At 36.6% G+C, this 27,542-nt stretch overlaps 1 protein-coding gene across 2 annotated transcripts in view; it reads right to left on the reverse strand.

Moving 5' to 3' along the window:
• The window catches only part of LOC149553077 (2-oxoglutarate and iron-dependent oxygenase domain-containing protein CP2-like), a 140,709-nt gene extending 113,629 nt beyond the window's left edge, over positions 1-27,080 (reverse strand). For both annotated transcript variants that reach the window (XM_089788583.1, XM_089788582.1), the window contains exons 1-3: positions 26,893-27,080; positions 25,949-26,294; positions 993-1,040 (exon numbers count right to left, since the gene is read on the reverse strand). In XM_089788583.1, the coding sequence (XP_089644709.1) occupies positions 993-1,040; positions 25,949-26,266 (366 nt within the window). In that variant the 5' untranslated portion in view covers positions 26,267-26,294; positions 26,893-27,080. The remainder of the gene's footprint in view (positions 1-992; positions 1,041-25,948; positions 26,295-26,892) is intronic.
• Positions 27,081-27,542: the final 462 nt, after the last annotated feature.

Raw genomic sequence — 27,542 nt, forward strand, 5'->3', positions numbered from 1 at the left:
ACTAGATCCAGCACAAAGAAAAAGGACATTCACGAACCTGACAAAGATCTTTCAGACCTGAAATAAGTGGCTAGAAGAATGTTTGAGCTGGGGATTCGAGCTACGGAAATCCTAAGAGAAATTGCCTAAGTTGTTCTCCTAGCTTTTGGGCCTTTCTTGGTTTTTTGTTCTGCTTCCCTATTTTTTTCTGGTTTTATCTTGTTTTTCTGTGGGGGGCTGTTGTTCAGCCTGTGGCTTTTATGTTGTTGATACTTTAAGCGCTTTATCTATGTTAATCTTTTAGTCTTGTAGGGTTTCAGGGCCCCATCAAAACATGTTTTCCTTAATCAAAAGCTATAGGGTTTCAGGGCCCCATTAAAACATGTTTTCCTTAATCTTTTATGTTGTTGATACTTTAAGCGCTTTATCCTAGTTTTTTGTTCTGCTTCCCTGTTTTTTTTCTGGTTTTATCTTGTTTTTCTGTGGGGGGCTGTTGTTCAGCTTGTGGCTTTTATGTTGTTGATACTTTAAGCGCTTTATCTATGTTAATCTTTTAGTCTTGTGGGGTTTCAAGGCCCCATCAAAACATGTTTTCCTTAATCAAAAGCTATAGGTATATCAACATCAAATGCATCCACCAAAATTCCCAAGATAGATCAAGTTGGTGCAAAGCTGCCACATACTAAAAATTGTAAATACAGACAAATTGCCTGAATCCACTACAAAAATGACAAAAAGTATCTAGCAAAAAGCTAACATAAATTGAAGACAATTTTTATAAACCTGGTAAAAAAACTCATAAACACAACTTATCGATCCCTATTGGGATACTCATTGCTCCATATAGTGCAATTGTTAGTCAATAGCTTCCAGTATATCCATAATTGACTTAAATTACCAAATCTTTACAGTAAATAGCAACAGAGATTTTTTACAAATAAAAGCTTGCCACCACAGTTAAACCAAATGAAACATTTCAGCAACTAAAATTTAAAACATTACACAGCATTAACCTGATAATGTTTGTTAATTCTTTCTCGATATTCAAAGTGCCGCTGCGCCTGTCAAACAGAACAAAACTCGTATGAGTTAGTAATGGGCAGAGACATTCTTGGGTCTTTTACTCTTAACAGAATTCACATTTGAACCAACTTAACTAATCTTATCTAAACTCTCCAAAATACCAATACTAAAAGATATGATGACTTGCTTGACTAAATATTCATATGTGTAATTAACTATCAGCTAATGAGAACAAGATGTAAAAAATACCTTGTATAATCATGAAGTTTCAGAGATGCCAAACCAACATCTATTCTCCCATCACATTCTTAACAAAATAAAATGATAAACAGCTTATACACATGAAAGATCTTACAATCAAATTATTCATTACATAAACATGCTGATATAAATGGATTTAAGTTCCAATCACTTAAGGAAAAGAGCTGATGCAGGAGCATCTAGGGTGTCAGAGAAATCTTGCGCCCCCCAAAAATATAGTTTAGTTAATTTTTTGTTAGATTTAGTAAATAATTGTCAATGTAGGCTAGAAATGGCAGAGTTACTATTTTTGGTAAGTTTACATTTTTGCACAAATGAACTCAAAAATAGACCCCAAGGAATAGAACCAAATGACTTATGACAATATTATTTCAATATCCTTTATTATTAACATTTCAAGCTTCAAAATCCAATAAAGATATTTACCTTGAGTTCTGGACCTCTAAATGATCAAATGGGACATTGATGAAACTTTAACTAATTGATGATTTGGAAAACCATGGTGTAGATCACTCTGAGATCTTAAGTTCAAACAAAAATTGGGCTCAACTGGGTTTTCAAATCAAAGGTTATTTTGGCGGACGCCAATACCCATTTTGGGCATATTTTTGGAATATTCTATGAGAGGAAAAAAGAAAAGCAATGGGCCACAAAAGCAGGGATTGCACTTTCCATAACAATCTAAGGCAGTTAGACATTCCAATTGAGAGAAGGTAAACAATTTGTGAAAAATAACAGTGAAATTTGTGGCTCTGGCTAGCAAATTATTGTAATGAGAAAGCCCATGTAGATATAGCATGTATTTTATGAAGGTAGTATTTTCATTTCATTAGGATAATACAAAGCAAGTGTTTCTTTCTTACATTTTTTGGCTTATTCTTTGTTGTTGTTGTGTGTTTTATGGGTCTGTGAGAAAAGTGAAAAAAGTGTCAACAAAGGAACCATGGTGTAAGAAATGTTGTTGTGATATAAGAAGGTTTTTGAGCCCTCCTGAGACAAGTTTGGGCAGCAAGAGAAGTTGCATATAGGATAAAACATAACATCCTAAGTCCTGATTTAATCCCTTCTTAAGGAGAGACTATGACCAGATACTAAGCCTCTGGGGGAGTGCTTCCTAAAGTTCTAGTTGTCTCATACAACTTAGAACAGGTCTCCAGATGCGTACCATCTCCTCACTGTACTTTCTCGACCTTATGGATAGTCAATCCTGGTACATCCATCCTTCCTATGAGAGAACTATGTCTCATCCTAGGCCTTATGGATACCCATTCTAGGTGTGTCTAACCATACATATGCATATGTTTTGCCTAACAGTATATAGTGGCTCCTCTAGAGAACATTTGATTACCTGCCTTACCCCAATAGAACATTCAATTTTAGAATGTCTAGTGAAGCCCTTCAGAGAGATTAGCTCTCTGCATTAATTTCCTCTGGGAACTACTATTGATTCTCTTTTGTCCTCTTATTAGAGGCTCATTGATGCAGTTTATATCTTCTTCTATTAATTTCAATAGATTCAATACTCTGAAAGAATTTGTTATTGACTGTATGATATCTCTAAATCAATGATGGGCCGTGTAAATTTTGACTGTGTTATTATAAAGTGTTTGCTTGATATTCTTGATGTGTCCTTTTCGATTTTATCTAAATAATTTTGTATTTGTTGAATTATTGATTCCTCTTACTTGAGCCCTTCTCTCTTGGATGGTAAATTGGTCTGGTCGTTGCTTCTATACATAACCCAATGGCCATACTAAATCCTCCAAATAAATGTTTCCATGATCACTGTGTTGGATGAGTGATATTGATTTTGATATGGAAGCTAGTATGCACAGACGTGAATTGCTGAATTTTGACCTGTTAATCATTATTGCTTATCTCATTATCTGACCATGCTTGATATTGAGAGTTTTGATGCTTTTATTCCGTATATTATTTTGGGAATGGGTCTGAAATGGTTGAATGGGCTGAACACTCCATGGATATTATTATTGTTTGATCATTGTAGTTATCTGATTCCTCTATATCCAGTATTGGCTTTCATTTTCTTGTTGATTTGAATTAACGTGGATCTGACTATCTAAACGCTGATTGGCTGCCATCTAGCTCAGATTCCTTAATCAATGCTAATATCTTTCCATTCAAAACTGATGACAGTTACGGACTTCCTGATTAGGATAATGATCATTTTCTTATCCTCCCCTCAAAAATTTGCTCTTCCCAGTTATTCCCTCTATTTCTTCTACTCTTTCACAGCAACTGCAAGGTGTGCCAAAATTCTTGTTGAAGCCTCTCCTTTTTTTCCTCCCTCCTTCGTTGATGTTAAGCGCTAACATGCAGGATTCAATGCTAATTGTGTATGTGAAAATATTGTCTGTATGTTTGTTTGTCCTTATTGCTGATGTATTCCTCAATTCGAGCCCTGATTGGATATTGATTGTTGGACTGCATACAAGCCACTGACCGCATAAAAAATCTTATCCCATTCTTCATTTCTTCATAGCAGTCGGTGGTCTCTTTATTTTACATCTTAATGTCTGCGGTCCCCCCTTAATAATCACAAATCATGATGCACAATATGGCTAATCTTTTAAAAAGCAGTTGCGCAAGAGCATTTGGTATTCTTTGATGATATATTGGTTTTTAGCAGGACTTGGGAGGAGCATTTGCAGCAATTAGATGAGGTACTTAGCATTATGGGGGAGCATTCATTGTTTGCGAAGGAATCGAAGTGTAAGTTCGGATTGACTGAGATTCTTTACCTTGGACACGTGATTGGTGCAGATGGGGTTTAGGTACACCTGGAAAAGATACAAGCAATCCTAGATTGTCCGCCTCTAAGGAATGTATCAGTTTTGAGAGATTTCCTCAATCTTTGTTCTTATTACAAGAGGTTCGCTAGAGGCTTCTCTGAGACAGTAGCCCCCCTCACCAATCTCACACGAAAAGGGGCATTCAGGTAGACGAATGATGCAAAGGTAGTCTTTGATAGGCTCAAGAAGGTGATGAGCACGTCCGGTTCTGGCACTTCCCGACTTCTCTCACCCTTTTGTCTTAGAGTGCGATGCTTCAAGAAACGGAATTGGCGCAATTCTGATGCAGGACAAGCATCCGATAGCTTAAGAGAGTAGAAAGCTCAAGGACAGTGAGAGCTTGTACTCCACCTATGACAAGGAGATGTTAGCCATTATGCAAGCGTTAACCAAGTTTAGGCAGTACTTGGTGGGTGACAAATTCACGATTAAGACAGACCACAAAAACTTGTAATACTTCTTAGAACAGAAGGATCTGAATGAAAGACAGCAAAAGTGGGTCAGCAAGATCCAGGCCTATGATTTTGACATAGGGAATGTCAAGGTAAGAACAATATAGTTGTCGATGCACTTTCTAGGAGACCTCCAATAGTAGAGTGTTGTGTCATTTCGGTAATATCAGCAGATTGGAAGTCCCAGTTATTGGTTGAGTATTCTAAGAATACTCAATCTTGTCAAATCATGGATGGGCAACTCCAGGACAGCAGGTACAAGGTAATCGATGATATGATTATTTATAAGGATAGGATCTACCTCGTGCCCAAGCCTAAGCTCAAGGTAAAAATTGTGAATGCCCTTCATGTTGTGCCCTCAACCGAACACCCAGGGTTTTTCAAAACCTATAGATAGGTCAGAGAAAGGTTTTCATGGAAGGGCCTCAAGGATGATGTCCTTCAGCATGTAGAGTGCCAGACTTGTCAACGGAACAAGTCGGGGCACGAGTTTCCGACTGGATTATTACAACCTCTTCCCATTCCAGCACAAAAATGGGAGGCTATCTCTATGGATTTTATTACAAGGTTGTTGAGGGTTCAAGGCAAAGATTCCATTTTTGTGGTTGTCGACAGATTGACTAACTTTACTCATTTCTATGCTATAGTGGCAAACTGGTCAATCTCTTAGGCAGCTGAGTTGTTTTTTCGAGAGGTTTTTTGTCTACATGGCCTACCTCATACTATTGTGAGCGACAGGGATAGCAAATTTCTCAGCACCTTTTGGTAGGAACTATTCAGATTGGCAGGTACTGAGTTAACACCCAACACGAGTTACCACCCTCAGATAGATGGGCAAACTGAAATAGTAGATAAATGGATGGAGGGTTATCTTTGGAATTATGTAGCGGGGCAACAGAGAGCCTGGGTTAAATGGTTGTATTTAGGGGAGTACTGCTACAACTCCTATCAAATGTCCATTCGGATGACACCATTTTGAGCTCTCTATGGCAATGAGCCACCATCATTCGTAGATTTGACCTTACAGGATAGAAGAGCACCGCTAGCTAGAGATTGGATACAGGACCAACAAGACATCCTCAAATCTCTTAGGGAGAACATCCTATAGGCTCAGAATCAACAGAAGATGTATGTTGATCACCATCAGATAGAGCAGAGTTTTGAGTTAGGAGACATTGTTTATCTTTACCTCCAACCTTAGAGGCAGAGCTCCTTGAAGAAGAGTGGATCCGAAAAGATTCAGCCTGGATTTTATGGTCCCTACCGCATTACCAAGAAGGTTGGTGAGGTTGCTTATGAGCTAGAATTGCCAGGTGACAATAGGATCCATAATGTTTTTCACGTGTCGTGCCTCAAGAAGGTGACAGATCAGCATATAGTGCCTTCAATTGGATTGCCCCCGCTTGATATGGAAGGGAAACTGGTTTTGGTTCCAACCGAGGTGATAGAGATCAAAGAAAGGAAGCTGCGTAATAAATCCATCAAGGAGTGTTTAGTTCACTGGAAGGATTTGCCATATGAGGATGCCATTTGGGAGGGTGAATCAATCATGCAGCATCTGATACTGAGATTGCTTGAGAGCAAGCAATCCCAAGAAGGGAGGACTTTAATGTCCCCTTCTCCGCGCTAGACCTTTCTGGCGCCTTGTTGGTCTATCTTCCCATCCAGATAGGCTAACAACATTAATCTAGAGGCTACCAGCCAATCAAAGGAATTTATTTGGTTTTGTTTGGGGAAATATTAAAGTTGGGGAGTTTTCCTATAGTTAAGTCACTTTATTTTATAAAGTGGATTTATAAAGTTACTTTATGACTTAAAGTCATTTTATCACAAAAGTAACTTAAGTGACTAAAAGACGAAAAAGGATTTTGATCCCACATTGCCTATTTGTTTGTGATCTCCCTCGTATCGAGGTTATAAAAGCAATAGACCTTCTTGGGATTTGTTGCATGAAATATAATATTGTTCAAAAATGGCAAAGGTTGCTTAAATATGACTGGTTACTCTTGAGGACGAAACCCCTTGAGGCAACGTGGAGTTGGACGTAGCCCTAGCTACTCAGTGGAGACTTTATTCATTTTCTGGCATGTAGTTTGCATGGTGATACATTGTTACAATTGGATCTTCACCCAAGAGTAACTCTGTCTAACAAATATATAGTTGTGAGTTCTCTAATACTAGCTGGAGTTCGAATGATAAATCTACAGTGTATGGGAGGTATGTCACAGCAGTAACAGTGTAGTTGGAAGGTCATTCTGACAGTGTGGCATCAGACCAGCAGTGTCGACCAATAACGTGGAGTTCAAGGGTGTCGGATAGCCCATTTCCTCACCGCAGAGAGGGATGAGTTATTTTTTATTGCATGGGGCATCTAATGTACCGTGAGTGACATACCAAGAGTCTCAGACGTGCTAGGTTCCAAGCAACAGTTGCAGGAACAGTGGCGGCCTCAATAATGGGTCCTCAATAGTTCATTCCCGCTGAAGAACAGGCCCAGCTATGATTGATGCTTATGAAAGAGAGATGCCCTTTCCTTCATGAGAACATCATAGGTACGCTAATACTATGAGAACTTGACCTGGAGTTACTGTCGCCAGTTGAGAAAGGAAGGGAAGAAACTAAGCTCCGTCCGCGTCGTGGAAGGCAATACCATCAGTCCAACCAGAGTTTCATTCTGCCATTGTATGGAATGCGTGGATGGTGCCTAGGGTACAGGAGTAAATATATAACAAAACTTCTCACGCGAAACCAGTAAAACCACTCTGGTTCATCACTGTCATTGTCGAGTTACGAGGACTTCTCACCAATCAAGACGGCAAAGGAAAGATGTTCAAAAAATCGAAGTTTATGAAGCATTGGTAGACATCTCACAGGTCAAATATTTGCATAACACTACCCAAGCAAGAGAAGGGATAACCCGGGGTCACAGAGAGTTGGAGTGTGCCACGTCCACTTGGAAAAACTCAGGTTCACGCCACCACGACCGAGAGTTGTCAACGTCAGGGAGACTGAGATGATGTGTGTCGTCGGCAGCAAGCAATCGGTTTCTTAAGGATTATGAATCATTTACCTTGGTCACGGGACGGGTGTTGAAGGTGTGAGTGGAAACCGTCCATAGTGGGAGTCGTGCAAGATTTTGTAACGCCAAAGTGAGCAAGATCGTTATCGCGGGAATGAATCATAGAATCGGGTGAGGGCAAATTTTGAATAAGTGCGGGGCTTCAAAGTTCCACGTATTCTTGACAGGATGGAGATGTTTCGGCATCTGTCTGGCATTATTTATTCCCCAAGTCGGTCATCATCGAAGCAGCATCAAATTTTATTTTATTTTTACCATCTGCACTGAGTCCCAGTCTGTGGCATCAGTGTGAAGTCTAGGTGTCAAGGCCCAGCTGTAACGTATCCCTTGTAACAGCCATGTTGATAGAATCTAACTTGTGAAAGCATATTTTGAAATAAAATATGGACAAAGGCTCAGCTAACGTGATGACAACCGTTTGTCGGTTTATTAAAAGGGAATTGTCATTATTCCTCCCAATGTTTCAAAATTCACATGAGATGAAACTGTCAGATAGCCTCAACATTTTTAATGTCCCCAGTAGCATTTTTTTTAGCCATTCCACGACAAATAGCAATTGCGCGTGCATCACGGAGGATTGTTGCCATAATAATCACCCTTGAAGGAAGCCTCATAGATGGAGTTGTAACGCCTTTCACAAATTCATCATGAAAACTGTCGTTTCTTGATAGACGCTCAAACCAGTGTAGTAAGCATGTTATAGATGACACACATCTGAGGAGTCGAGTAATTCAAAGGGGTCTTTTGTATAGTTTGTACTTAGCCTTCTGAACATTACAAGCACATGCATATTAGTTGTAACGTCACCAAATCCGTCAATTTCTATTATAGCAAGAGTTGTGGTCTGAAGGATATATTGGGCCCTGGTTAGTGTCCAATGAAATTATCAAACTTGGACAGAAGCATTACCTGAAATACTTAAGTAAATTAAGGCCATTCCTTGGTGACTTCAGTTGGGTTAATCAAACGCAGAGGGCAGATTTAAATTTTGTTATCAAGTTGCTCTGAATGAGCCAAAACTTTAATCAAAGCGGAATATTTGAGCATTGAGTGACAGTTGAAGGTACAGCTAACGAACAGCAAAATCTAAGATCTCATTGAGTGCGGTATTAAATTGGATACATAGAGCTCAATGATCGTCTCCAACTGAGTGAGAAGCGTCCATCGAGTAGCCCAATGACATCAACAATATATTTTTCTAGGGTGATATCAAACATCAGCAATTTTCCTATAGTCTGCCACCATTCAGGATTGCGATCAAGCATTGGCATATCAGTACATGCAATCACAGTATCATTGGAGGTTGTGACAAAGATTGTGAATGTCAGGCACATATATCAGAGTTTGTGGGCATATATTGTGCTCATTCATTAAGGCATCTATCATTCGCATACATCAGATATTGTGGCTTATATCTTGGTGATATCACCTCTACAATATTCACAACACTTGGTTACAACATCATCAAACTGGTTGGCAGCTTAGCTTCAGTCATCAAGAGATGGTAGCATAAGCATTGTGAACATAATTTTGGGGACTCTCAACAGTGTGCATACTTGGCGGAGACTATTGAATAGCTATTCATAGCTAAGATTGCTATCACGTAGAGACTGAGTGCAAATAGCAAGTACAGGAGCAGCACAATATGAAGTTGACGACAGTAAAGAGATTGTGAGCATTATAAGAATTTCAATGTGCAATCTGTATAGGGGAGCACCTACATTCTCTAAGTACTAGGATTCATTTCCTTATATTACATTGAAAAGCATTGAGGCATTAACAAGGACACTAGCAGATTTGTTGAGACAGTGGTTTGAGTTAATGCAGGCTTCAAACAGTTGAGTTGGCAACTGGATATTTGGTGACAAATGGGTGTTATCATCAACACACTTAGCGCTATGTACCCGGTGGAAAGAAGTTACTGATTGTAGATTGGTAAAGACTTGAAAGCCAACAAAGGATAGATAACTATTGAAGAGTTGATTATTGCTCGAAGAGACACTTAGTTTCTAGAAGCTACAATTTGTAGAAGCTGAAGATATTATTTTTCTGCTAAGAAGTGCTCAATACAGGGGGGCAAAGATTTGGTTAAAATCAGGGAAGGTACGATGAAGCCTCAAGCACAATTGGCTCATTATTCTAAAGTTGATATAAGGGCAGAAATACATGACATTTATGGAGAATATAAAGAATTTCCTACCCGAATCTAGAATGATCTATCATTCATTGACTATTTGGATTTTTATCTAGGGCAGCTGAATATGACTGATAGAGCAAAAGGAAAGTATCTGGAGTTGGCCCAGGATCTTTTTGCAAATAAACAACACACAGGGGTGTATGAAGAAATTCAGATAAACCAGAATTACCAATTGGATGAATTTGAAATTGTAGAGCAAACAACTACTAGAGATGGGCAGCCTTCTCGCGATCACATAAGAAGAGGTTACACGAGTTACAAGTTTTTATGTTGGTGAAATGAAGGTGAGCATTGACAAATAGGCAGATGAAGGCGGTTGCACTCGAGAATATTGTTGGTTGGAATACTTGCATGATGAATCTTTTAATTCTGATGCCCATAACATAAGATTAGAAGAACATTTTGAGATGACCCTTCCAAACAATGAACCGCTCCAAAATAACAATCATGAAATCCACACCTTGAGTCAGTTGAAGGTTAATGAAAATAGCATTGTGACTTCTCTGGTACGTTACGACAACACTCATAAGTTGGTGGAAGATCTATACAGAAAGGTTCAAAAGGGAGTGGAAGGAGATTCGCTTGTTGCTGATTTGCAGGTGATCATAACAGCTCTTGAGACTATGAAATCAGATTATTTGCATTTGCTTTCTAACAGGGATAACATTTTTAAGGTCGCTGAAATTCATGTTGGTCAACTAGATAAAGAAAGGAATGAGATTATGGAGCTAAAAGGGGAGCTTAAATATACTCATGAGGCATTAGATGATGCTCGATTTTCTCTTCAGGAGGCAGAAAATCAGATTAGGATCATGAATCACTCCGAAGAGCACGAGGACAAAGAGAGGCGGGAATTTTTTTTAGAGGTAATTGATGAATTTGAGAGCATTCAACAAATGTATGATTTGGATAGCTGCCCCAAACAATTAAGTAGCAAAGCTTCAGAACCCTTTCAGCCTATTGACAACCCTTTGTTTGAAGTCGTTGCTGATTGGATTTACGACAATCCTATTTTTGTGTTTCATGATGGATCTTCTCTTGTCGGCCATGAAGAGGAAGAGTTTGATTTTCGACCTTGGGATCCTGGCTCAGATCCTAGCAACGAATCCGGATCTCAGCATGTGACTGATGAATCAACTTCTGTTGCTTATCATTTGCTCAGCCCTAACATATTTTCCGATTTCACCCCATTTAGGAGTTGGGTGAATTTTCTTCATCAGCCTTTGAAGAGTTTTTGGTGGAATATTTATGTGAGGTTTGTGGGTAGATTTTCAACATCTTTCATACTCATAGCACCTATGCGTTTGAGAATTCTCCAAGTTTATGCCGATAGTATGAACTTTGATGTCCATGGGATGATAGTTTCAGCTTTTGAGCAGTTCATTTCTTACATCATCCGCTTAGGTCAGGTCTTCACACTCTACTGGATTATACATGGACGTTGGATATATTTGTATCTCATCATAGCAGCGAGGCAACATAACAGAGTTTGGGATCCAAGTGTTGGCAGATTATATCTATGGTTCGACAAGGATTTTATTGTGGTCCGGGTGTTTGTCAGTGTTGAACAGTTTACAGGTGCAGGTGTTAAGTTCTTTCAGAGAGTTATATGGGATCCAGGGATCCGGTTGAAAGTCTTATTGCAAAGAGACATTTGGCTTCGCAGTATGGCCGAAATTCTTTTCAATTTGGATTTCAGGGCTGCCTCCAGACTTGTATGGGATCCTGGTATTGATTGCTTTGGGGCAAGCAATCTCAAGGAGGGGAGATTTGTAATGTCCCTTCTGTGGGGACATTAGAATTATTAAGAAGGAACGAATTTTCAATATGAAATTTGACTATGTTACCTAGGATTGATTATTAAAGGTCAAATTAATATCTCATGTGGTCACAAAAGGACGAGGAGGGATAAGACAATTTTCCAAGGAGAAGTTGAAGAGTCACCATTGTGAAGATAAAAAGCGATGAGACTCATTCTTTTGGGATCCTGGATTTACTATTCAACTTTTCAGTTCTCTCTTGTGAGAGTCATTCGGAAAGCTTCAGCTTTCAGCCCGTGTGAGGACATGGCCCCTCGTGCAAGCAAGCAATGGACGCAAACCCATTGCCAATGGAAATATCAATTCAGGTGTCTCGGTTGTGCTTCAAGTTCTTCTCTTAAGTTTTCCAATCTGATTGTATAACTGTGTTTAAGATTGGATTTATAGTTTGTTGGTTATTGTATTGCTGTTGTATAATGCAATAACATTTTAGGAGTTATCTAGAAGTTGCTAGTTATGGTATTGTTGATATCTAATGCAACAATGTACTTCCGGATTGTGGGAAGGTTACTGGTTTAGTACTTTGATTTGTACTGCATTTTCATTTGCTTGCACCTTTAATGCCAATTTGAAGAAGACAGAGTGATTGGAGTGAGTTCTGGCCTTTATTTGTTGTTCGTGTTTCTTCTTCATGTGTATGTGTTTCTAAATATTATATTTAAGAGTTGCAGAAATATCTTTCCGGGTTATCATCTGTAGTTCACCTTTGCTGGTTATTTGATTAGAGGGTTTATATTCTGGGGTTAGCACCAAGGGGAAAACAAAAAAATATGGTTCGAACATTTTAGTGCTGGTTCGGGTCATTACAGGATGAGTCCCAACTTGAAATTGGTTATGACTAATAGATAGAGGTCCATGTTAACATTGATATCAAAAATGATGTACAACCATAGGACATCCAATCACTAAATTTCTTTTAATCTTACTAATATCCCTGTTATCACACAATTTGTAGCCTTTAGGCCTTTCTCCATTATATGTGAAAACAATTAAAACATTACTGCTGCTATACTTGAATCAATGAACATTGATTCTTGAAATTGATGCATCGTGTGAATATCTGAACTTGAGTTATGATAAATAAAGAAATTTAATATATAATTATTCTTGTTTTAACATTTAGTTTTAGGTATTATAACTTGTTTAAATTTCATCTTCTTAAATTGCATTATGTAAGTTTTCATCTATTCTATATTTAAGATTTTGATATATGACCATCTCCTTTATTGCCCCCAAAAATTGTATCCTCGCCATTGTCATCCATGTCCTCAATATCTTAGGGAATATTGATTGTTTTATCAAAGCTTTCAGAATGATGCACAAAAAAATGTTGCAGTGACTTTAGCACTACTACCTAAGGTTCTGGAAATGATAAATGGATGAAGAAAATATATGAATTAGCTTTCAAGGCAATAAAACCCACAAAATTGAAAGACCAGGAAAATATATGCTAGAGTGGAGTATCAGGGATGAGATTTAAAATTGCATTGGCACTTCCAAGTTGATAATTATTACATTAACCCTAACTTCTACCATGAAGAATCCAAAGCTGAAATGTGGATTATTTGCATGCATTCAAAAACTACATTACCCAAGGACGTGTTCCCGACCCTAAGCCCCAAGTTTTAGGGATAGTGTAATGCCCCTCTAATCCTGAAATGTAATTTAAAGTACTAAGGGATGTAATTAGAGCACTAGGGCTATCTTGAAGTTACATTTTTGTCTAAAGTGCTTGGGTCTAAATGTTATGTCCGGCAATCCAGCTGACAGTGGTATATGTATGCTTATAAGATACCTCTACCCAGTGGATGAGATACTATAAAATTGTACTTGATTATATTTTTAATTTTTTTTCAAATTAGGACTCTAAATATTACTTAGCAAAAAGCATCTACTATGATATGTGCTAAACCATTGTCTACATGATGACCTTCTTGTAGAATCTATCCTGATAATACTATCTATTGTGTTTGGATTTGGATGAGGAATCATATGATTTGATTATAATCGATGAAATGAATATTAGCTAGATAATACCATTTTGTTATTTTGGAACAACATCTTAATCATTCAATGTGAATGTTCATAATGGTCAATTTCTTTGATTGGTGCAGCTATTTGATTATATGATTATTATATTTTGGTCTAACCCTAGTAACCAATCATGTCTTGTGTGTGTATCTATATGTATGTGTGTGTGTGTGTTGGGTGTTTTTGTTGGATGAGGGGAAGCAGTCATAGTCACTCTTGCGGGAGATCTACATGATGTCGCACTCCCACTCCTTGTCTGCTATTGTTTGCCTATATTATGTGTATGTGTGTATTTCTTTCCTCGTCTCAGTGATGCAAGGTTGCAGATGTTACATCCCAATTTTTGACCTAATTTGAAATATAGCTGTTGAGGTTCACATGAAGTCAGTTGGCAGTTTAAATTGTTATAATCTGGCAAAATGGTAAGATAGTTAGTCGTCATGATTTCAAGTAACGATAACATGCTAATTGATCATTAATCACAAATTCATGGAATCAAGAAGATGGTCAACCATTGTGATTATTTATAATTTAGTAATTTATTATGATAATATAATTTAACTCTGGAGAATTTTCTTGTAGGAAGCATGTCAAAGGGGTGGAAGCATTGTCAGAAAAGAATTAGGCAAGAGCATCACCATTACTGAGCAAATGGGTTAAGAACCTAGCAACTTGAAAACAAGATACATCCGTAGGACCCACATGAGCTATTTTAATAAATTATTTAATTAAAATAATTGAATTATAAAACGTACCTCAAGGATGTTAAATAATCTTTCATCATATTATCATAATAGATATATCTATATACGTGCACATAGATATAAAAATGAATGGCACCATTATATTATAATGATTTCATTAAGTGTTGTCACCTAATTCATATATTTACACGCGTTTATATAAATATAAAATTATAATAATATTCAAGATATAATAACATTCGAATTTTAATAATATTGGAATTATTATCTTCCAATTCTATTCTTTCCATTTTACTATTCTTGGTTTGACCAATTAGCACTTGGCATGATAAATCAATTTTTTTTTTGGCAATTCGAATTGTTTTATAATCTTTCCAACTTCTCTTCCAACCTTTTTATTTCTTTTCCTCTTTAATTCTCTTCTTTTCAAATTGAATTCATGTTGGTATCCCTATAGTCTTCTTGAAAACGGATGGAAGCCAAGGAGACTGCTTAGTTATTAAGAAGCCGTGATCGAATTTAGAAGGTATATACTTCTTCCATTTTTTTGTTCTCTTCCTCCTCTACGTCTGCATTTGATCTCTCTGCATTTGATCTCTCTCTCTCTCTCTCTCTCTCTCTCTCTCTCTCTCTCTGCCAAATACCATACCTTTTGCACCCCGAATCCCTGCGGTATAGCAAATACATTCACTTTGTTGTTTATCAATGCTGTCAAATTGAAGCTGGAATTAAGCCTCAGATTTGCAGGAGGACAAAATACAAACAAATCTCAGGTCATGAATTCTGATAATGATATTTCTTGTTTTGTTTTCCATGATAAGCTGATGTACAATGTTCTTGAACTCCTATCTCTACATTATGTTTTTCTCTTCCACAAATGAGGTGCCCTTCTAGCGGTCCTTGCTTTTTTGAAGTCGACTGTCATGGATCAATTTTTCCTAAGCTTCTAGGTCCTTGCCAAAATCCTTGGTTATTGACGTATGTTTCAATTACAAATACTATCTTTGCATGTTGAGTCAATCTCTGTAATTGCCGTTGATGTTATCGACTCCTTGTCTCTTATTGCAGCATGGTCAATCTGGTAAATACTTCTCATTCAGATTTAATGTTTAGCTAAAACATTGTCTTCAATTCAGTATTCGTATGATTTCGTTCTCAAGGCTCGATGCAAGGTAAATAACAACTGGATTTCTGAATTCAATCATCATGCCAAATGCCACAAATAGGTAGAATCACAAACTTCCATGAATGAAATACAAGGCAAAGATATGTTGATGGGTAATGTTTGAATGTTAACGAGCTCTTTGGTACATGTTGACCCAGTCACAATATGTTTGCACGTTTATTACTTACGTTGACACCTTGTTTGATACTATTAATTTGATTCTCTTTCTAATTTTGCCTTGTTCATGGCAAGTGATAGCCAGGTAAACTTAGTATGGGTCCATATTCACTATGTCATTAGATGATAGATTTAAACAATCAATGCTAATATCTTAAAGAACATAAACATGTAATCACAGATTGTGAAATGTTGGATGTGTGTAATCTTCTTGTATAATTGACAGAACCGGTTGTTCTGAGAATTCCAAACACCTAGGACTCACCTGACTGTGTAGCCAAGGAAAAGGGTGAAGAGGTGAGAGAAAGGACTCTGCAATAACATGACAATAGTATCAGTTATGACATAACAATATTTATCATTTTTAATATGAAATATTTATAGCTCATGCATAATCCTGTTATTGTGATCTCCTGTTGCCAAGCCACATGGTGTGTTAAATACCAAGATGCTCAGTGGATGGCAAAGTGACCCCTGTCTATTCCGGGTAGGAAGGGTCTTTCTCGTTAGAGATCGTATGGGGATAAGATTTGGTCTGAGGTTGGGTGGTTAAGCCCTTGGCAAGTTTTACCTCTCCCCAAGACGTTGGGTGTGCGTCAAACAAAGAGAAGCTATGCATTCAATTGTTTATCGAAAACAGGTATTATCTCTTATATATATATGAGAAGGTAAGATTAATTGAGATAATTCATCATTACAGATATTTTACACCTAGATGCGAGAGATAGATTTATGGATTGATTTTTATTTATATGAATATCAAATATGAGCATATTTTCTAATCTTGAGTTACTACCACAGTTAAGTAATCAGAAGGAAAGGAATCTAAAGCCCTAATTGATTCAGTGATAATTGATAGATTTATGGATTGATTTTTATTTATATGAATATCAAATATGAGCATATTTTCTAATCTTGAGTTACCACCACAGTTAAGTAATCAGAAGGAAAGGAATCTAAAGCCCTAATTGATTCAGTGATAATTGGAACCCTAAATGATACAGTGGTATTGGAAGCCCTAATTGAATCAATGGTATCGGAAGCCCTATTTGAATCAGTGGTATCGGAAGCCCTAAGTGACATTGTGGTAACTGAAAGCCCCAAATGATCCAATGGTAATCGATGCCCTAATTGAAACAGTGGTATGTGATTCCCTAATTTTAAATATAGTGGTATTTAATCATAATCATCATTTGATTTTGAGATAGCGGTTTTTAGATGCTAGTCCTCATGTGATATTGTTATAGTGGTATTTGTGGACTAACTCGGGTGGTTGCAGATGCATCCCTAGTTTTAATTTCGATCTCAAATTCCATGGTATGTGGATTTTATTTCTATAATAAATTCATTGATGATGTTTTAAGTTGAGAAATTTTGTTTAACTGTTTTTACAGTAAATCTCTTTCACATGAACATGACTATTATAATTGTCTTCCTATGAAATTGAAGTAATAACTGTATTTCTTGGAGATGTTAGTTGTTAAATAAGACCCAAGAAATTGGGATGTTACAGCAGATACCAAGCATCAACTCAACCTAGCTACATTGGTCTTGGTGTGCCTTTAAAATCCTCAAAAGTTGTTGCGAAGGATGTACCAAGGTCCCCACAAGTAACTCCTTTTGGTATAGGTTTTCTATTTAGGTGGAGTAGTTGACTTTATTTGATATTCTTGGACTTGGTAATTTTACACTTCTATTATTTTGGTTTTATTATTTGTTTGATCATTTCATTTATTTCTCCTCCTTGGGACGACTCTAAGATGATCTTTGCTATGTTATGTTTCAGGTGTTTCGCTTGACTTGCCTTGTTGACTATGGTTGACCTTGTCAAATGGGTATCTCTTAGATTTTCTTTTTTGAGTCAAATTAATGCCCTAATATGTACATTTTATCAGACCAAATCTATCCATTTCGGGTTCGGGTTTTCCAGTCAAGTTTATATGAATGGTACAAATTGTAAAAGTCATGTACAAACCTGAATTTGATATCAGGGATGTACTTTCCTAGGGTTCTTAAGAGTTATTTAACAATTTTGAGTTCTTGTTTGTGTAAAGTGTTATGTATTTTCCTAGGGTTTTTTGAACAGTCTAAGTTGAGTCTAGGGTTCTTCTTGGTTCATTTTCTCGAAGCAAACTTCAAAGATCTCAAATGGTATCTCTTAGATTTTCTTTTTAGAGTCGAATTTATGCCCTAATATGTACATTTTGTCAAACCAAATCTGTCCACTTCGGGTTCTGATTTTACAGTCAAGCTTATTTGAATGGTACAGATTGTAAAATTCATGTACAGACCTGAATTTGATATCAGAGATGGTCTTATGTCTTATCATTCATTTGCCACTGGTTTAATGGATTTTTGTTATGTTTTGTGAAACAACTTTTTAATTGAAGGCATGTCTGAACCCTTAATAGGGTTTTCTGTTTTAGAACATGAGTCAATGCTTTCATCCCCACCATTGGATCTTCATATAAATTTACGGGAAAGCATGCGTAGATGTTTTATTCATTTTCACCAAATTGATTAGCTTAATTATGTGTTGTGTGAAATATACGGGTTATTGTTCATTGATGGCTTTTCTTGGCATTTGTCCATTGTTTGAAATGAATCAATTTTGATAGTTTTCAAGTGTTGAGGAATTGTAGGTTACCAAAGGCTTTTAGGATCTTATTTTTCACTCATTTGGACCCTAAATATATTGAATATTGTTTTGATATGATGAATGGAGCATTTTGATTCCTTCTCATGAGTTTTGAAGGTTAGATTAGGGTTTAGGGTTGTCTAATGAACTAGAGAAAACTAGCGATTTTCTAAACCCAATCAAATGATGTTTTGATGTTGTTATGGAAGGTTTAATCATTATTATGTGTTTTCCTATGCTTTAATGGCATTTAAGGATAGGGTAAACTAGGTACCCTAGGTGAGTGGCTCACCCTAGGTGCTAGGACCCAAAAGTGGTTATTAGAGGATCCTGTGAAGTAGGAGACCAAGACCGTGAGTAGGTCAGAGTCTACGTGTAAGTTTCGTAATAAAGTGAAAACATTAATAAAATAAACTGGATATTGGGGGACTGGGGGTTGGGTTAACACATCAATAAAGATAACGATGATTAAGAGGCCGCATATGCCCTGTTGGAGTACTGGGACAATACGCCATTCTATAGAAAGCCTAGGTGCAGCAGTGTGACAATGGTTCAAGAGGTTGATCCCAACATTTGAAGGGTATGAGGTGACACTCACCTAGTCAGTATCCTAGAATCCCTTGCACTTGACGTTGTTGCATTTGGTAGTCCTTTTTGCATCATTATTTTTCTAACCTTGTTGTACTTTATTTTGAGAAGGGTACTATCACCTTAGGAACATCCTAGTTATCACCTCTTGCATGGACCTTGGTTTCTATCTCCTAGCTCAAGGGAGTGGGCATTTTTGGTTCCACGTTGATGGAGGGTTAATATTATCAAGGTATTGTTCGTGGTCTCATGGATGATCCTTTTTCATGTTCCCTTCCAGATTGATCTTTGAAGACTTTATATTCGAGTATATTATTTTATATTAAGATGTACTAATGTATATGTATTCAAGTAGATAGAATCTCCTAGAAGTCGTCGTAAGTATATGGCATAATGATCTATATTGATGTAAATCAATTTCAAAGCAATGTAAAAGGGAACGGGTAGCTCTAAGAGAAAGGAAAGGGAAAAGTTAAACAGTTTGTATTATTTTAGAGCATTTAAAAGATGATGTTTCGATAATGGTATTTGTCTAAGGACCTCTTTATGTTGATGGATAAAGAGAAAATAAACCTTGGAATAGTTATGCTATGATTATCTAAGTGAGTGATAGAAAAGAAAGAAAATTTCATTTTTTAACTGAATGTTCAAAGGAAGTGTTATGATTGATAACTTGTGGAAATTAGACTTTTAATCAATGGATAGGTATGATGTAATGGATGGACACACTAACTTGATTGTATTGAGTAGTGAATTATTTATGTTTGCTTAATGCATTTAAAATGAATGTAAAGTAATAAGACAATACATACCTTAATGAACATTTATCTCTACCTTAATGTCTAAATAAAACTAATCTTAACGGTAATGGCTTGAGTTGATAATTCAAATAATGATAGTTGATTTACTCACATTTAACTAAGCTATGAACATTTAAATGATCATAGACTAATAAAGATCAAAATTCAATGTTCATCATTATATATGTAAAAATGTTTAATGATGTTGCTTTAATAGCGACATCAGGAAACCTGTGAGAACTTGGGTTGGTTAGCAACTTCACATTATGAGTTAGAGCATGAAAAGTCGTTAAGGTGTAAAAAAGAAAAATATGTGAGCATAAGAAGGATGGAGTTGATTAGTCTTGGAATGCAAAATCCCAAAAAAATTGGGAGAGAGATGCAACAAAAGAGGAAGCAAACAGAAAACAACATCACAGCATCCCAATGGCTTCAATTTGCAAAGATGTCATATGAACGTGAGCAGGATAAGTATAGACCCCCAGCAATCAATGTCACAAATTAAATTTTCACAATCAAAGTTATCTTCGAAGGCATAAAGAGATTGGCATGGGGAAAAGCCCAAGATATTGATGGGCTGCAAGGTGAATGTTTGAAATGGGGCATTGATGTCCTTGCACCTCGTGTCAATCGTATTTTCGATGATGTCAATGAAGAAGGCTTTCCTGAAAGTCAGACATTGGCGATTCCTCTCCACAAAAGTGGAGACATAAATAATCCATCAAATTATCCCACTATCCTGATTAACACCCTCCTTGGGAAGCTCTTCGGTAGCACGGTTGAATGCAAAATCAGCAAGTGGGCAGAAACAGAAAGTAAAAGAGCAAGGGAAGGCTACTTTCAAATCAAAATATTCCACTATTTATCATGGTGTTGCACTTAGATTCTTGGTTGAAAAAATATGGAATACTCAAGGTGGTGAGGCCGTTTGCCACTTTATCAACTTTAAGGCCTTTGACATTGTACCACACGACAAACTTTGTGATAGAACGGATGAACTGAAAATTCCTATTGAACTTAGGGCTGTTGTACATAGACTATATGAGCAGGTCAAGGCTAAATGAGAACTATTGATGGAATATCAAAATGCTTTGGTAGCGATATAGGTGTTACACAAGGATGCCCCCTCTCACCAACCTTATTTGGGTGATATATTGATAAGCTAGAAGAATGGTTAAACAGAACTAATGGTGATGGGGTCCAACTAGCTAAATATGTGATAGAGTTCTCTATGTGGATGATCTCATTTTTATTGCTAAAACGGTTGATGGGTTAAGGGAACACATGAAGATGCTTGATACCTTTTGTAATGAGGTTGGAATTCACATGAACACTAGCAAAACCGAAGTGATGATCTCTTTGAAAAGAAACAAGAAGACACAAAGCACTTTTCTTTTCAAAGGCAATCCTTTACAAGATTGACTTCCACAACAAACTAAATAGGGAAACATGTAAAGCAAAAATAATTTAGGGAGGCTAGAAAGCGCTATATTCCTTATAAAATAGATGCAAGAATGCAGAATTCTGGGACTTACAAAATAGAAGCAAGAATGCAGAACTATGGGACAGGAAAACTAAGAAGACACACAAGCATATTTGCTTTAAAGGCTCCAGTGATGGTTCAATTGTTAAACTATCTAAAGAAAACTCAAGGGATGGAAAAATATTGTTGGCCTAAATTGATTATGGAGGAAACACTAGACAAAAGAAAGAATGCGTAGATGAAGCAAAACATCAAATGGATGACAAAGAAATGTTAATATGCATGAATGTCTAGATAACAATGAAGAAATAAAAAAGTTTGTGAGGGAAAAATTCAAGAGTTGCAAATGGTCAAATCAAAATGGGCACAAAAAAGACTACTAGATCAATGAGTTTGACTCCACGAGAGATCATGAGGAGAAAGCATACATAAGAGCAAAATTTAAAATGAGGTCAAAATGCTTATAGCACATTGTAGGACAAGTTTTCATCGTTGGGAATTCTCGCAAAGGAACCCTAGCAGATTTCAAATGACTTCTGAGCGACTTTGGATTCCAATATAGGAACCTAAAGAGAATTTCGGAGAATTTGGTCAAAAAACATCTTTTTGCTTACTTTTTCAAAAAAAATTAATACTAAATTCGACTCAAGCACATGATTTGACTCAAATTGCTAATCACATTTCATTTGAATTAAATGATATTTGAGAAGAATTAAGATGTATAAAAGTGTCACGCATCTACAATGAAATGTATGAATACACCATAATTTGTGCATATAGGCTAACATGTATAGAAAACTATGGATTGAACAAAATCTAAAGAGATCTTTACTATGGTTAAATCTGGATCCAAAGCCTACTTTCTTGGCTTCATCCAGTCTGATCCAAAGCTGCTTTCTTTGAATCATCGTGTATGACAATTAATGTGTGAAGCTTACAATATGGCACAATCACAACATTGGCTTTAAACGGACCTACAGCGTTACTTTTTGTGCTTCTAATTTGCAACAGCGGAATGATGATGATTTGCTTGATGGTTTTTGATGATATTTGATCATGATGGCTGATTATTAATGTTGACATTATTGTTTTTCAACTGAAACATCGATATGGTGGTGTATTTTGCTATGTTGCTTTAAAATTAGCATAGTGGTGCATGAACTTATTTGCTGCTGCATATTTGTACACACACACACAAATATATTTATTTATTTATTTATTTATTTATTTATTTATTTAAAAACGTATATTCTTGTACAGACGAATCCAAAATGAATCCAAACTCAACCCCAAAAAATTTCAACGAATTTCAAACCCAAATCTCTAACCCGAATCCCAGCTGGCAATTTAGGCTCCAGCTATGAGGATATTTTATAAGTGGACAATTAGGTACTTCATTTGAAGAAACACAGCTAGACAAGACAGAAAACTTAATGATCAAAGTTCACTGTCAAAGAGCAGATTTAAAGAAGTTTCAAATGACCTAAATTCTAACACCCTATTCTAGGGCGCGTGCTATTTTTTGGGGTCCTATAGGCTGCTTCGGCCTCACAGATGTTATTAAAATCTTTCATTCATTTATTCATTCCCCTTAGGCTGATTTAGTTTCCCTTCCAAAAAACATCAAGATTTATTTTTCCCATGCAATGATTGGGTTGGGGATGGATGCTAGGCTGCAAATCAACAAGAGTGTGTTTAATAGTTTTGTTTCTTCAAGCTCGTGGTTGAGCAAATTCAGCAAGCATTCATTAGATTAGACTTGATTTAATATAAATTTAGAAACCTGCCTTGCCTGCAGACTTCAAAACCCTTCTAAAATACTAATGAGTTGCACAAATCTAAGTGGGTAACTTAAGTGCATTTTTGTAGAAACCTCACCAAGTCGGCAAGAATGCAGACCAGACTCAACACACAATTGGAGGATTAGCTCAACACACAAAGCGTGAGTCTTCCAACTATGGTTAATTGAATATTGAACAACCATGCAATGCTTCCAATTCAGAGCATTCTTGGACTATGTTTTAACACATACGCCTTCTGTTCTATACAGTTTTTAGGATGACGATGGTAGGCCACATTTTGGGAATCGAAGAGACTTTTGGGAATGACAAGGAATGATGATATAAAAACCAATATTATGCATAATTCTTTGCAAGTTTAGGCAAAGTTGACATCAAGATTTAACTTTTGGAGATTCACTTAATGCATCAAACTCGAGATTTATTAATATCAATGACTCAACTATAGCAGCAATTCAAAATAACGTATTCATATTTATCATTACAACAAAATGTCTCAAGGATAGAAAATGACAAACGTCCAACAAGAGGAATAGCAGGAAGATTCAAGATATAAAATTATCTAATTTCCAATAAGTAAACCTCCTACAAATGTGACTCACTTGGGTTATTATAGCAAAATCGGGTTCTAAATCTAAGTCACTCCTCTACCAAATTGACTCAATGGAGACCCCAACCAATACTTGTTACACATCCTCATCAAGCTATATAGATCCAGAAGTCTTTCTTCTTTTCACTCTTTTTTTCCTTACTCAGAAAAATTGGGGCGTTTGAATATCCCCAAGACAATCAAGGGACTATATAGGGCTTCTAAAGTGACCATTTTGATGTCATCCTGTGTAGCCCTCATGTCCCATAAATAGTGCTAGAAGATAGGGACTCAAAATTTGGAAGAGAGGACCAGATGTGTTTCCATGTAAACCAGCATATAGCCATGAAATGTAACCTTTCAAATCCAAATTCAATGAATGATCTCATATTTGTGCATCATTACCTTCAGCTACAGGTAAATCAACTACAAGGTGAAAAGTCAATATAATGCTAGATCCACATCCTCATCATTTATTAGATTTCTCCTTTGGCCCTTGCCCTTCTTTTCATACCCATCTCTATGCTTGATGATACTATCTTTTACAAAGTTCATTTCTTCTAATTACGCCGACTTCTGTGCCTTTGAAGCATTCAGCCAGCAGTTTGATTTATCTTCAGAAAATATGATGTTGATATTCCTAAATTATATGGTTATTTTATGGTTTTGAAAGATCCTTTATGTTTGCTTTACTGTTAGGACAATACTTGCTAGATATTTAGTTGGTGAAAAAGAATAGATAATCTTTATAGAAAAGGCTTACCAATTCTAATCAATGCTTCTATTTATCACATCCCCTGCCCTGGAGAATACAATTCTGGAGGCATTGCTTTCTAGACTTGTAATGTCTAGGTCAGATTAATCCCAGTCTCTCACACATTGGCATTCTCAAGACAATTCCAAGTTTTCAGTAATCCTTTAAATGAAGCTGCTTCAATTCACTTATGACAATTTCAGTTTCATAGCTTCTCGTGTTTGACTCATATCCTGAAAACTCTAACTATGTATGTTCTTCATGATGATGAGTGAGCCAAAAAAAGGAACCAGGTGGAAATTATACTTTCATTTATTTAACACGGGATCTCAATGACTAATCCAAGCTCCAAGTATGATACAAGTTGGGACAAAGAAGGCAAAAGTTGACAGATACGACTATACATCTGTTGATTTCTATTTTTGCAAAATAATTTTAAGACATTTCCAACAAGCTCATTTTGTATATAAAGCAATAAGTAAATACCATGATATACACACATTTCAAAAACTTCCACCATAGATTGTGACCTATTATGGTTTAGGGTAGTTATAGTTCTAGGTATGCAACAAAGATATCATTAGAGTATCTGTATTTTGGATGGAGACAATGTTCACTCTTTATGGTTCTCTGGTATTTATCCCTCCATACAAAATTTTAAACCAGGCATTCAAAAAGACGAAATCCATCTCTAGTGGTTAATTTTGAAATGCAATGGTCCTTTAAACCAGTCAAGCAGAAAACGGCCTACAGGCAAGCCATGGTGACTACTATGATGCTCAAAAAGGACTGTGCTGTGCAAGATGTGCTTCCAGTGTTGAAGTCTTCACTATAATTTTCCTGTAAAGGAAGTTCACAAGAGCTTAATTCATCCCACCTGACAATGCAGGTCCCTACTAGCGTGCCCTCATGTAAAATTTTCAATTCACGACACTTACTGGATCTTGAAAATGCAATGTATTTGGTAGAACCCATAACCGCATTGTTTGTGATAAACCAGACTTGACAGGGTTGCGTGTCAAGGCAACACGCCTGAGCTGCCCTTAAAATATTGTATTTTCCAACACACAAGAAACTTGGCTGTTCTAAAGTAGTCCGAAGACAAACCACTTATCTGGGATGCAAGTCCTAGGTGAGTTTGGCACAGTGGAAACCCCTAGGAATTGTATTTAAGTGTTATACAAGTTTCAAGGGATTTTTTGTTCAATAATCAGCACAAAGATGATGTCAGAGAGTATCCTTGATGGTACATCATAAAATGATCAGCAAATGCCACAATCCACTTGTTACGAAAAGAAGGCTTGTCCTCTTGTCAAAGAAAAAAGCACCCTAGAAGCATTATAAAATTCAAATCTGAGCTCTGAAGACAAACAGCAATTTTTTTTAAAAAACTAAAACCTAGTTCTGCTTGTTAATGCTTTCCCAGACACAACCACAGACATTATCCTTTCTTGCTTTTGTCAAGTGGGAAATTCTTCCTAGCAATGTTTAAAGTTGACTTAAGTCACTAATTCTTAAAGCATATAAGATGAAAATTGCAAATGAAGAAAAAAATGATGCATAAAATATTGATAGTGAACCAATCCATTTGCTTACCCGCAGCCGCTCACCACGTGGCAAATAGCCACTTATGATGTCATTCATGTGCTGTAGCTTAATCTCTCGTGGCATATTCAGAAAGTCTGGTGGAAGGAACCTCTCGAGAGCACTAAACAAAGTAGGGTGATAATCCGTTCTCACATCATCGTAGCTCTCTGGCTTATGATCAATATTTGGCACCTTCCTTAGTCTTACAGCACTTTTATACTCGTCTTGAATCTCGTGAGGAAGGTGGGGAGGTATGGCAGACGCCGATCCATTGGCATTCTGTGCAACGAATTTACTTTTCTCCCCCATTTCTGCTACCATTGTCATTGTAACCCAAGTTCTTATCTACAAAACCCTGAAACATCACACCAAATCCCCAGTAATGTTAATTATGTCAAGTTCTCACATGTCAACATACTGAGACGAACTTCCCAAACGCCTCTAATATACGTCTGTAGCAAGAGGTCTAGAGCTACAACTATCCAACCAAAAATTTGTCATGTCGAGAAATAAGAAACCATTGATATTGAACAAACACAAAGATGCTTCCAAAATTTATAAAGGAAAACGTAAAGGTAGCTAGTAAGATCACCACCATGCTGGACTAATAATATTCAATGTCAGAATTATGCGACATAATACATTTTATCCTAACAATTTTTTATGCCGCACTACATAATACAAAATAGAAAATGAAACAAAGTTTATACAGAAGATAAAACTATGCAAACAGTAATGCATGTGAAAATCTATGATATTTCAACAAAATTGCACGATTCCTAAGTCTCATACGCATTGTCTATCTGGAGATGCTAAGGATGCGCATACTGTTCAAAGAATTGCAAACATTGACAGACCAAATGAAAAGGTGCAATTACTGTTAAAAATAATTGTACAAAAGTCAGTCATCTAGGACAAAATTTAGAATAATTAAAATTTCAAAAAGATCTTACTTGTTATTTTAATTCTGCTGTGCGCCAATATTAGCGCTGAGGAAGCTAACTTAGTAGGGTTTCAGATTAATTGTGAAGCAGATGAATTTTGAAGCTGCGTTGCAGCTCAAAAGATGTATTGTTCATCTACGTCCCAACATCAGACATAGTTGTCTAAAGTTTTGTCCGAAAATATTTAGGGTTTCCATATTTGTTCTCTGATGGCAGTACCCCGTTTATATATGCCACAATTTCATAAAAAAATCTTTGGCCAACTAAAAACGGCCGTTTGTATGACGTGGCGTGTGGGACCCGCATTTGCGCGAGGTTCACTTTGAAGATAAAAACAAAATAAAACGGTTTTATCCTTATTTTAAAAATAATTTCGTACAATTAGAGAGTCTAGGTGCCACTCTATCCTTTGCGCTCAAATACAGGGTTTCGGACTTCAATCAAAGTACACAAGCTTTTTCTATTTGATTTTCCACATGGAATCTTATGAGGCAGTCTTGGGCACCAAAGAGATTCTTTTTTTAAAAATTATGAGAGGCTAGAGGATTATTTAATATATTTTTTTCTTTTAATCCTTTAGATTAGGGTCATATGGAAGCAGCGTCCTTCAAAATATAATAAGTACTCAATTTTTTTAGGAATATTTAATGGTGAGTGCT

The sequence above is a fragment of the Cupressus sempervirens genome, chromosome 6, assembly GCF_028749045.1.
Source record: "Cupressus sempervirens isolate cs-2001-9-10 chromosome 6, ASM2874904v1, whole genome shotgun sequence".
Lineage (NCBI taxonomy): Eukaryota > Viridiplantae > Streptophyta > Pinopsida > Cupressales > Cupressaceae > Cupressus > Cupressus sempervirens.